The following is a 13,348-nucleotide window of genomic DNA, read 5'->3' as shown; positions in this document are numbered from 1 at the left end:
AATGACAGTAAAGAGTGGAGACGACTCATTGGGAAATGTTCTACTCGAGATGATTATTGACCACACAATGACACAATGGATTCAAGAGAACACTAGGTATAGAAATGAAGAAGAACCATCGAGACTAGACCTAATAATCACATCAGGACCTTAATAGTGGAAAAGATTGAATATAAGACACCAATAAGTAAAAGTGACCGCATATTGATTGAACTGGAACTAAATGAGGAAAAATACATGAAAAGAAATGAACAATATAGAAAAGGAAGAAGGATGTATGAAAAAAGATTGATGAAATAAGAGAATACTTTAAAAAAAATGGGAAAGAATATATAAAGAGGACACAACAGTGGAAGAGAAATGGAATATTTTAACAAAAATCTATAAAAAAAAAAATATTTATATATATTGGAAAAGTAGCTCCTAAGACAAAAGAATATGTAAAGTGCTGGTACAACAAAAGTTGTAGGGAGTTATAAGACAAAGGAGATAAAGCTTGGACCAAATGGAAGAAAGGCAAAAGACCTGAAAATTTGAAGAAGAAAAAATATACTTGTTATAGAAATGAATATGTACAAGTGTGCAGAGAGGAAAAGATAAAATATGAAAAAGATGTCATAGAAAAATGTAAAGATTAACCAAAACTATTTTACAGATTTGTAAACAACAAACTGAAAAACAAACAAGAATTAGAGAAATTAAGACAAGGACGAGTTGAATACACAGAGGAAATAGAAATGGCAGAAAATATGAACAAGCATTTTAAATCGGTGTTTACAAGGGAGAACATACAACCTGGAGAGATCGAATGGGAAGAGAAAGTCCCCCTTATGAAAGAAATAGAAGTAACAAAGAATGGAATAATGAAACACTTGAGTAATCTCTATGTCAGAAAATCGCATGGACCAGATGAAATAACAAACTGGATTTTGAAAGAATGCAGGAATGAACTGGCAGACAAAATACATAGCATAATAAACAGAGAAAGTCCCCCTTATGAAAGAAATAGAAGTAACAAAGAATGGAATAATGAAACACTTGAGTAATCTCTATGTCAGAAAATCGCATGGACCAGATGAAATAACAAACTGGATTTTGAAAGAATGCAGGAATGAACTGGCAGACAAAATACATAGCATAATAAACAGATTTCCTCACAGAGTAATAGACATTTGGAACAAGTTAGATGAGAAAGTGGTGTGTGCAAAATCAATACATGAATTTAAAAACAGTTTAGATAAAATGAGATATGAAGACGGGACGCCACGAGCATAGCTCCCCTTCCCGTGAAATACAACTAGGTAAACACACACACACACACACACACACACACACACACACACACACACATATTACCACCCAACAGTGAAGGACATGGTGTATATAATTATTGGATTAGAAACAGAGAAGTAAGACAAGGGGGTGGAGTTATGTTCCTGACTAAGAAGGATGTAAATGTGAGGAATGTTACATAGGGAAAGAATAGAGTAGAGATGATTATGTTGGAAATAGAGGACAGGGACAAGAAGAGCAGGAAGTTTGAGGCAAATTATGTGCCTCCTAAAACAGGCTTCGTGGGAAGAGAGAGAACACAAGAATATGTTAGAAGACACAAGGATAACACTAAATAAGATAATTGAAGATGGAGGAAGAATAGTTATAATGGGTGACTTTAATTGTAAAGAAATCTGCTGGGAAGAGATGACAGCGTAAGGGGGAGAAGACCTATGGGAAAATGTACTACTTGATATGATTATAGAACATACAATGACGTAATAGATACAAGAGAATAATAGGTATAGAAATAAGGAAGAACCATCGAGACTGGACCTAATAATCACATCAGAACCTGAAATAGTGGACTGAAAATAAGACACCAATAAGTAAAAGTGACCACATATTAGTTGAGGAAAAATACATGAGAAAAAACGAACAATATAGAAAGGGAAGATTGATGTAGAGAAAAACAAATTTTGATAAAATAAGAGATTTTTTTAAAGCAGACTGGGAAAGGAAACACAAGGAGGAAACAACAGTAGAAGAGAAATGGGAAAATTTGACAAAAAATTAGAAAGGGGTGGAAAAGTATATTCCAAATCAAAAACAAGAAAAAGGACATGTAAAATGTTGGTACAAAAGATGTAGCGAGTTAGAGAACAAAAAGGATAAAGCTTGTATAAAATGGAAGAAAGACAAAAGACCTGAAAAATGGAAAATATGTACTAGTTATAGAAATCAATATGTACAAGTGCGCAGAGAAGAAAAGAGAAAATACGAAAAGGATGTCACAGAAAAATGTAAAGATCAACCAATAATACTTTATAGATTTGTAAAAAAAAAAAAAAAAATAGTGAAACTACGACAAGGAGTTGAATACACAGAGGAAATAGAAATGGCAGAAATTATGAACAACCATTTTAAATCGGTGTTTACGAGGGAGAACATACAACTTAGAGATGTCGAGTGGGAGGAGAAAGTCCTCCCTATGAAAGAGATCGAAGTAACAAGGAAAGAAATAATTAATCACTTGAGTAATCTCTTCGTTAGAAAATCGCATGGACCAAATGAAATGGCCAACTGGATTTTGAGAGAATGCAGGAACGAATAACAGACAAAATACATAGTCTAATAAGCAATTCATTGACAGAAGGAAAAGTTCCAGAAGATTGGAGAAGAGCAAATATAGTGCCAATATATAAAGGGGGAAACAAGGAAGATCCTACTAACTATAGACCGGTCTCTCTCACAATTACCGTAGCTAAATTTTGTGAAAGAATGATCAAAATTAGATGGGTAAGGCATTAAAAAATAAATGTACTAAATCCAAGGCAATTTGGATTTAGACAAGGACGATCATGCGTCACAAACTTGATGTGTTTCTATTCAAGACTAATAGATATAATACAAGAAAGAGATGGATGGGCTGATTGGGCATTTCTAGACCTGAAAAAAAGCTTTTGATAAGGTGCCACAGAAGAAATTGCTAAAGAAATTAGAAACTGCGGGAGGAAGACAGGGCAAACTGCTGAAGTGGATGGAAGACTTCTTGCATGAAAGTAAAATGAGAGTGGTGATATGAGACAAACATTCTAATTGGAATGAAGTGATTAATGGAGTTCCACAAGGAACAGCACTGGCCCCAATAATGTTTGCTATATATATTAATGATTTGGATAAAGGAATTGAAAGTTATATGAGCTTCTTTGCGGACGATGCAAAACTGTTGAAAAAAGTGAACACTGAAGAAGATTGTGAGTCGCTACAGAGTGATCTCAAGTTTAGGAATAGAGTAGGGAGTGGGAGATGGAATTCCATATTAAGAAGTGTAGTATAATGGAATTTGGGAGAAGCAAAAAAAAAAAAAAAAAAAAAAAAAAAAAAAAAAAAAATAATAGTGGATAGTATAAATTGAGAGAGGAAAAAATAAGAAAGTGGAAAAGGAGAAGGACCTGGGAGTCATTATTACGAATAATATGTCCCCTGAGAAACATAGTCAATTTTTTTTGCAGAAATTTATAATCTAATAAGAACAATCAAAGTGGCATTTAAATACCTGGACGAAGAAATAGTGAAGAAAATACTAGTCACTTTGATATGACCAACATTGGAGTATGCAGGGACGACGTGGTCACAAAAAAAAATATATATATATATATATAACTTGAAAGAATACAAAGAGCAGTTGCGAAATTGGCGCCAACGCTCTCAGAAATATTATATGAGAGACTGGCAAAACTTGAGCTACAGACATTAGAGCAAAGAGGAGAGAGAGGAGACTTGATAACTATTTATAGAATCATGAAAGGCATAGAAATTATTGATAGAGAGGATCTAATAAAATGGAATAGTAGAGATACTAGAGGATAATAGACGTTTGGAACAAGTTAGATGAAAATGTGGTGTATGCAAAAACGATACACGAATTTAAAAACAGTCTAGATAAAACGAGATATGAAGACGGGACACCACGAGCATAGCTCACCTTCCTGTAAAATACAACAAGGTAAAAACAACTAGGTATATACATATCCATATCTGACCATAATAACACTCACATCTTTAATATTTTCCATACATTCAGATCGTCACCATGATGTTTCAATCATGTCAGATTTCATAATATATATATATATATATATATATATATATATATATATATATATATATATATATATATATATATATATATATATATTGCAAAAATGATCACAATAGCGCGTGACTAAATAATATTGTAGAAACCACAAGGAAAGTAAAGTCGGAATACTAAACGTTTTCGTCTATCACATCATCAGAGTAGTCTGAAGGTGTCGTTAAAGACGTAATAAACGTTTAGTATTCCGACTTTATTTTCCCTTTGGTTTCTGCAATATATATATATATAATACTGATGACCCACTTTCGGAGAAGAATAAGCGAAGATATAGAGATCTGTATATTTCGATCACTTACTGTGATCCTCTTCAGCAGATGTGAGTTACAAAGGAAAAGGTAAATTTTATCTTCCATTATCCTAATAATTTGTTCAGTAAAGTTGTCAATATACATCACAGATCCAAGAGTAATACAACTCCTGGAGTTTATAAATTACCTTGTTTAGATTGCAATGATGTATATTGGGGACAGACGGGTCGAGATCTCAATACCAGGGTTAAGGAGCACAAGAACTCTGTTAAATACGGACAGGAAAATTCCGCAGTATTTCAGCACGTCGCCAATAAAAACCACCGAATAAATTGGGACGATGCTGAAATAATTTATAAATCCAAATGTAGTTTCAGAAGAAAAATAGTAGAATCCTCCTTAATAAACAATTTCCCAAATTATAACATTTCCCATGGTCAATGGTCACCAGACTGTATTTCTTCTTTTGCCATAAATAAAATGTTACCATCAACATTAACGGTGGACAAAACTCACCAAGGCCCATGCAACGCCGGTCATGTGACCTGAGCCACCAAGATGCGAGCATGCGTGCCGGGCGTGTTGACCTGAGCCTCGTCCCCTCATGTTACCTCACTGCTTTACTATAAATACATATTGTTCTGTACTTTGTAACTTATATCTGCCGAAGAGGATCACAGTAAGTGATCGAAATATACAGATCTCTATATCTTCGCTTATTCTTCTCCGAAAGTGGGTCATCAGTATTATTTTACATATGTGCTACGACATATCTTTGTTGTGATATATATATATATATATATATATATATATATATATATATATATAGTGTGTGTGTGTGTGTGTGTGTGTGTGTGATTCACCATGGTGATGGATCATGGGTTGGACCCATGATCGATAGCTATTTCCCTCCCGAGAGAGAGCTCAGAGCTTATATATGACCGTTCTATGGGTAACGCGCACACACAGTGTGTGTGTGTGTGTGTGTTTATCTAGTTGTATTTACCTAGCTGTATCTTACGGAAAGGGGAGCTGAGCTCGTTCTTCGTATTTCTCCATATCTAGTTAGCTCATAAATTCTTGTATTGTTTTTGCACACACTGTTCTTTCGTCCAATATGTTCCAGACATCCATCACTCTGTGGGGAAAGCTGTTTTTTTTTCAAGTTTCTTCTGTAATTGTCCTTTTTAAGTTTCTTTCCATGTCCTCTTGTGTTTATATTATCCCAATTAAGTACATCTTCTCTATCAAGGACTTCCGTGCCTTTCGTAATTCTGTAAATGGTCTACAAGTCACCTCTTTCTTTCCTTTGTACCAGAGTGTGTCTGTGTGTCGGAGAACAAAATGTTCTCAATTATTTATTTATTTATTTATTTATTTATTTATGAGCGAAACATTGTGAGCTATTGAAATCCTAGAGGCTAATTTTTGTTGTCTCCCCCGCACAAATTCCATTCTCGGTTTTCATTGAAATGGTGATAGTTAATTGTTTCTCTCTTTGTGTGTCTATTTCTATTTATGCAATTTGTAGCTACTATTTACAATTTAATTTTTGTTAACGACAAAATTACTGTCTCTATTATTTTTGAGAAATATCTGATATCAAATTAATATATGCGGAATGTTTGCATAGTTTTAATGTCGACGGTGCTCGTCCAAATTTGAAGAATTTTGTGTCGGTTGTACATGGTCACTACAGGCAATGTAGAAAGTGGCAAATCATGAGTAATATATAAAGTAATCTGATTTTCGTGGGTCAAAATGGACCCCAATGTTGACAGACAGGTAGCTGTTGGGAATTGGATTTTGTGATATCATAGTACGCATGTGACAGTCTTGCACGGTGTACATCACAACCGGAGAGTGTGCAAATCCAATGCTAATATTCACGTTTGTATATTGATGAGGGGCAAAATGCACCTTCAATATTTGCTTAAATATTTTTGGGATATTCCCAATCGTATACCTATTATTGAATCCTGATGTGTACCATAATCTAATAGGATAACGTCAATATCATTTGATAAATTAATCGCCCGATACTGGAGCTGATCCCCTTCAATCTCCCGCATTAAGAATTATCTCCCCCGTCGAGATTCAGCCCCCGTATAACGCTCGCACAATGACAATAAACGCACACGTTTTACATTCTTTCCGCTAAGCCGTTCGCCTAACACCATCGCCCCGCCACCCACCCCTACAACACTCGCTCTACAATCACCACCCCTTTACCCAACACAATACAAAACACTAGGACGCTTAACCCATTGCGGGTCGAGTCAGGATCAGTGTTGCCACTCACAAAATGTAAAAATGCCAAGATGACCCTACGAAAAAATCCAAGAAAATCCAAGGATTATTTTTTTATACTTAAACTTGTGAAAAACAAGGTGACATGGCTCTTGAAATTGATTGTGGCTTATTTAAAATAGGAAATTTAGCTAGAAGAGGAAGTTCTACTCACCAAATACTTTACAGACAATGGTATTATTGCAGGAAGAAGGATACTGGCATAGGGTCCTCCTCTAATTCCTCATCATCAACATCATCGGCTTCACTATGATATAAAGTTGCTGTGTTACTCTTCTTCCTGGACTCTTCCCTCTCTTTATATCTCATGTGACAGTGACCCAACTTTACATGTTTGATTAATGAAATAGATGGTTCCCACTTTTGGCAAGTCACTTCTTGTCTTGTGATGGCTTGCTTGGCCTATAGACGGTTTGCAACTGTATTTGTGTGTAGTCTGTTGCTTTGCTTAGTTTTAACTTGGTTTATTTCTTTCAATACATGCAGACGAGTGTGGCAGAGCTAATAAGTTGCAAGAAGATTAAACTTTTCTTTATTATTCCCATCTTTCACTGAAAGTAAATCATTCCAGAAAACAGTTGCAGACTGACTTATGCCTTTAAGTGTGTCTCTTGCATGTAGAAGATCTCGCCATTGCTCTTGCAGCAAATCTAGCTCATCCTCCTTTATCAATGTTGGAAAATGTACAGCAAGTTTTCAAAGAGATTTCAAGTCCCTCTTTGTAATGAGGCTATTTTCAAAAGGAAATCTCTTTTTCATCTGCATGCACAATTCTATTAGAAACTGCTTGCAGTCATATCGAAAAAGCTCTTCCTTTTCCTGAAGAGGTTCACTTTCCATGCTTCATGGAAACTTTGTGTGCCATCAGAGACGACTTATTGCAATGCTTGAGTTTGCTGCTACATACAGTACACAAGACAGTATATTTGTCAGTAGGATCTGGTTGTACCCAATCTTTCAGTTCATCATCCTCCATCCATTCCTTTCTAAATGCCTGCTGATACCACGTCACTTTCGCTTTTCTCTTTGGTGGGGTAACATCACCACTATACCCTGGTTCTTCAGAGTCACTCATAATGATTTCTAATTAAATCATGTAGGGTTGAATAACTATCAACAGGTCTCACATACCACACACACGACTTATGAGCTAGAGAGGACTGGCGGACTAGGAGAGAAACGTCTCAAACGTATTGAACGTGTTATAGACGCGTCAACTCATAGAAGACAACTTAAGGCGTTTTTACCAACGCATCCAGAATATCAAACGTTATCAAACATGTTTGAAGTCATTGGTAAACACGACTTACTGTGCTGCCAGACGACCCTCGCTCGCACCGTCTCGGAAAAAGTGTCGTACGGATCATAACAGAGACAGCATCCGTGGTGGGAACATCAAGCCAGACTACGAGAATTGAGCCAAGGGACGAGACAATGGACAGCAGCACCGACTCTGATACTCATATGGAAGATGACGAAAACCAGTCTCTTCTATCAGGACCTATGATGCCTCTATTGGCAGTTGCAAGCGTGGCAGAGATGCAGCCAGAGCCAGATATGGGTGCAATGCAGGAAAGGATGTCTTTTTGTGGCCAATTCCTCCTAAAATTTCTGAAATTGCACATGAATTCCAAGAAATGGGAGGAATTCCCGGTGTGGTAGGGGCTCTGGATGGATGCCACATTAACATCACAGCTCCATCACCCACGCAGGCCGATTATGTTGATAGAACACAAAAACACAAGTGTCATTTTACTTGCAGTTTGCTTGCCTAATAAAAGTGTTTCCTACATTCAAGTGGGCTTCCCGGGATCTGCACATGACAGCCGAGTGCTAAAGTCAACTTCACTTTATAAGAAAATCCAAAACGGTGACCTAAATTATTTCCCATCACCACAATATCATATTGTAGGAGACTGCCTTTGGAGTCCAAAAGCATGTAATGGTACCATTTAAGAACTCTGGAAACTTATCGCAAGCACAAATTCTCTGCAATACTAAACTCTCCAAAGCAAGAGTTACCATTGAAAATGCTTTTGGTTTCTTAAAAGGTAGGTTTCGACGATTGAAGCATGTAGATGCTGATATTCTTCGGATACCTAAAATAATAAAAGCATGCTGTGTTCTTCACAACATATCAATAACTCAGCCTGATGAAATTAACATCCTCGAGAGGGATGGGCTGGTGGATGATGCTGTTGAGTATTTCAGTTCTTCATTGTTGTCTGCCCTGCCACGAGACCAGGCTGGTGTGCTAAAAAGGCAGGCAATAGTGGCAATGCTACAGTGAGTGACAGGAAAAAGTAAAAGCAACCTGGAATATGACTGTTTAGGGTTTCAATAATTAGCCAAAATATATTGTTTTTTTTTACATTTCTTTACATGTTACAAAAATATACAAAATTCACATATATGTACATACATACATATACCAAGGCTTTTTCCCCCTTCCAAGGGAGGTAGCCAAAAAGGGAAAGGCATAAAAACACTCCCACCCATTTCATCCCTAAATACACTCCACACCCCTCCCACCCTCCCTTTCATCTGAGCACCTCCTGGATGACGGGTCATCCCTGCACCCTGCCCACCGCCCTGGGTCAGAAGCAGTGTCGCAAGACACAGCAAGGCATATGTACATGGTTTTTATTGATTGTGCCTCCCAAAATTTTGTAAAAGTGTTTTGACTCACTCTGAAATCCTCTTCAAGTGTGACGTGGCACATATAATTGGATGTACTTTTGCTTGTGTTCATATGGTAGGTTGGAGGGAATGCAGAGGGCAATGGAGGCAGGAAGGGTGTCAGAACCGGTAACTGAAGTCTTTCTGACAAGTCAGAGACCACAAGGGTGACTTCAGTTACCGGTTCTGACACCCTTCCTGCCTCCATTGCCCTCTGCATTCTCTCCAACCTACCATTCTACCATTTCAATGCAAGCACCAGTACATCCAATTATATGTGCCACATCACACCTGAAGAGGACTTCAGAGAGTCAAAACATTGTGTTATAGTCATTTGTCACCATGTAGTTATTTGGTATTATATTTTATTACAAAATCACTCATTGTTTTGTCTGCACTCTAATTCAATTCTTTTTAATCTTAGGATATTCAACCTCTCCCTCTTTATCTCAATGTCCATTTCGTGGCGTTCTCTATCACATTCTGCAATGCAAGACAAAAGTTCTTTTAGTTCTGCCATACTGTTTTGTTGTTTATCACTAGATGTTTTCAGTGTATTTTTCATATATTTCACGCACAATAACAGTTCCTTTCTGTCTGCAGAGGGTCTTAAGCTTCTGGTTCTTGTTCTTCTTGGGGGTGGGACATTCCCTCGGGCTGCAGGTGGCTCCTCACGTGTGGCTGGAGCAGGCTGTGGGGCTTGTGAGGCATGAGCAGGCTGAGGATCTGGTGGTGATGCTTGAGGAGGAGTTGGGGCACATTGCGAGGCTTCACCATGCTGAGGGTCTAGTAATGAGGCTTGTGTGGCTGGGTCTTCTTCCACAGGGTTGTCAACCTCCATTTCTGCCACACTCCTAGTACCCACTTCTGTGCCCTCCAACACACACAGATCTGGCTGGGACAGGGGATGATTCTTCAGAATTGAAGACAGGAGATTGTAAAATCGTGGCTCAGTCTTCTTTCCCCTCCCACTTGCCTTCTTGTAGTCCTCATAATGATGGAATATTGATTTGAGGTTGCGCCACTTGCCCTCAACTTGTCTCAGTTCCACGCCTGTGATCTAATTTGGGGGAAAAGTCAAAGTGGAATTAATATTTTTCAATATTAATTGATACATGCATCTTTTCATCATAAGGATTCCTAAACACACATTTGACAGAGAGAGGTCATTGATTGGGAAGCACATAAAGTAATGGTCTGGTTAACCGTTTTTAAACCAAAAATATGTGAAGAATTTTTTTAGGTTCATAGCATACAAAACACAGACATAGAGCAGGGGCACTACAGTCTTGGAATGCAGATCACACTGTGAATTACAGTGTGATGCTTCATGACGATGGTACCTTAACCTTGAGGAGGAAAATGGAATGAAGTAATGATGAAGCACTAAAATTATAATACAGAATCCAGTTACCATACCCATGCTGTCACTTAAAAAGCTATTAGTATTCATACGTGCATGTACAAAATCATGTACGAATCAAGCAGTTGGCAACCAGCTTCCCAATATCAAAGGCAGGTAACACTGAGAGGCTACCCATTATAACATAAGGACCTGACACATAGCATATGCCACATACAGAAAAGCATCATTGGTGGTAGGCAACATCCGGACAGGAACATATTACGTGCACTGCTTACATAATAGACATGCATACATCATAACAGTTTTCATTTAACTAATACCTCAATGTGATGCAGTTGGATGCCTGCTAGTCCCTGAAGGAAAAAAAATATATTAAATGTGATACTCCAGCTGTAATGAATTGTGGTTACTAACAGATTATTATGGCGAATATCAATAAGAAAATGAACTCACATGGCCTAAATAATAACTTACCAATTCCTGCAACACTCTGGTGATGTCCTTCCACACAACGGCCTTTGTAGTTTTCTTGTCATTTAGGCGCGTGTAGTTTGCCTTGACAAGTTGCAGGAGTGCTTCTGTAGCCTCATAATTCCACAGTTCTTTCACCTTCCCTGAAAAATTAGGCACTCATTATAGTAAGGAAGTCATATCATTTCAAGTGCAAAATTATACAGGATATAAGAAACAGTGAAGAAAAAATACATGTGTGACCTACATGTATATTTAGAAGCACAACACAATACTAAAGACTGACATAGTCATGCCACAAGGGCCTAAACATACAAAAATTAGAGGCTACCCTATGGTCAAGCTTTACTGTTTGGAAGAAACAATCTGTGGTATGATGGTATGTACAAATAACAATGTACAGCCCTACACTAAAATTAAGGTCCTTGAACAGGCTGAAACTATTTACTGTAATAATATAAGATAACAAAATACTTTTCATTCATTACTTACAGTTCTCGCTCCATGTTGGTGGAAATTTTGGGGATAAATGGTTGGAATGAAATCTTAGCGGTTACAGCAGTCGTCCATGATGTACGCAATGTTCGTGTTCTCTCAGCAGCATTTCAAAACAAATATCATTTCTCCGATATATTTGCTTTAATACGGATGTCAATAGCATACAGCAATAAGGTAATCCTTTAATTCTTATTTTTCAGCAAGTATTATACGGATATATAGCATAAACTACACCAAGTTCACATAACTGGAAGACGAAGTCACAACCACATGAACTGACACGGACGTCCCTCACTAGACATATGTCTGAACTGTGTTGAGGTATCACAAGACAACACAACCATTTATTTCAAGTCTTATGGACAATTCTTTGGAATTCTAATGCCAGGAACAAGTTACTACTTTGATCTTCTTTTCATATAAAACAATTATCATAATCCTTAGGGCCTCAGAATTGTAATTATTTAATGTGATAGGAATGGCAATACCTTCCAGCCAATCAGAGTGCGTGTTAGCTATTCCGAGCATATTCGCTGCCGTATCTTCAAACGCCTCTCCCAGTCGTTTGATAAAACCTTCAAACATGTTTGATAGCGTTTGATAGCGTTTGACATTCTGATGCGTTGGTAAAAACGCCTTTAGTTGGCAAGTCGTGGTTTCCAGCCTAACTTTTCAACAATCTCATGAATTAAAATTTAAAACTTAATTTGCCCTCTGTTGTTAACATAGTGTACCTCATACTTTATTAAGTGGCAAAGAGAATATTCTATTATTAAACTAATATTTTAAGCAATTGTCTACAATTTGGCGAAAAAATCCAAGATTTGTTCATTTTTTATAGTTTATTTCCAAGATTCCAAGTTGATGGCAAAAATGCCAAGATATTGGGGAAAAAAGCCAAGGAATGGCCACACTGGTCAGGATCCAGGACTCGCGTCCCAACGTCAACCGACAATCACGAAAGAAGGAACCTTGGGACACTATAGTCAGCGCAACGAGAAGTGACCGCTAAGGCGGGGTTAGGAGATTTCCCGGTGTTGCCACATCTCCACAGATAACACGGCCCGCACGGCTCACACTCATATGCCAAGTCTGACTCGAGGAAACGAAACCTTTGTATAGAAAACATTGCTTTGATTTTTACCTCAGTGGTGGTGTGTGACAAAAAATTGGAATATAATTATATGTGGCAACATTATAAAAATATAAAATGAAATTATAGAATAAAATAAGATTATAAAATAATTATATGTGGCAACACAGGGGGACTCCCAGTGCTCCGCCCTAACGGCCATTTCTCAATGCAACGAGTATAGACAAACACAACATATATATACATAAACTCATACAACGCATTTCTTCTACTCACAGACGACACAACCACTGAAACACTATGTCAGAAACGGACTAAGGGCCTATTCTCAAACAACAGATTCGACATTCAGGACCCACCGGAACTTAACGCTAATAGAACAATCGTAATCACACAAGTTGACCCACACGTAACAAACCACACACAACAAGAACTCAAAGTAGAAATTGAAAGACTAAAGATAAACACTAAAGTCACTGAAGTCATCATCCTCCCACGCACAAAAACAGTCATGAATATCAGATTTG

The 13,348-nt window shown here is 37.5% G+C and overlaps 1 protein-coding gene across 2 annotated transcripts; it reads right to left on the bottom strand.

Annotated features, from left to right (window-relative positions):
- Nucleotides 1-9,314: 9,314 nt before the first annotated feature.
- LOC143021349 (uncharacterized) lies at nt 9,315-11,820 on the bottom strand. Of its 2 annotated transcripts, XM_076178781.1 has the most exons (4): nt 11,723-11,820; nt 11,234-11,373; nt 11,080-11,112; nt 9,315-10,453 (listed from the first exon to the last, which is right to left on the bottom strand). In XM_076178781.1, exon 4 carries the CDS (start codon nt 10,232-10,234, stop codon nt 9,770-9,772), a length of 465 nt encoding a protein of 154 aa, XP_076034896.1. In that variant the 5' UTR covers nt 10,235-10,453; nt 11,080-11,112; nt 11,234-11,373; nt 11,723-11,820; the 3' UTR covers nt 9,315-9,769. The 2 variants fall into 2 exon arrangements, with proteins under 2 accessions (XP_076034896.1, XP_076034904.1); XM_076178789.1 differs by lacking the exon at nt 11,080-11,112.
- Between the last annotated feature and the right edge of the window lie 1,528 nt (nt 11,821-13,348).

Source organism: Oratosquilla oratoria, chromosome 3 (assembly GCF_046742065.1).
Source record: "Oratosquilla oratoria isolate Oo_2021 chromosome 3, ASM4674206v1, whole genome shotgun sequence".
Lineage (NCBI taxonomy): Eukaryota > Metazoa > Arthropoda > Malacostraca > Stomatopoda > Squillidae > Oratosquilla > Oratosquilla oratoria.
Note: the sequence above shows the minus strand (reverse complement) of the source record. Positions and strands in the feature narration are given on the sequence as shown.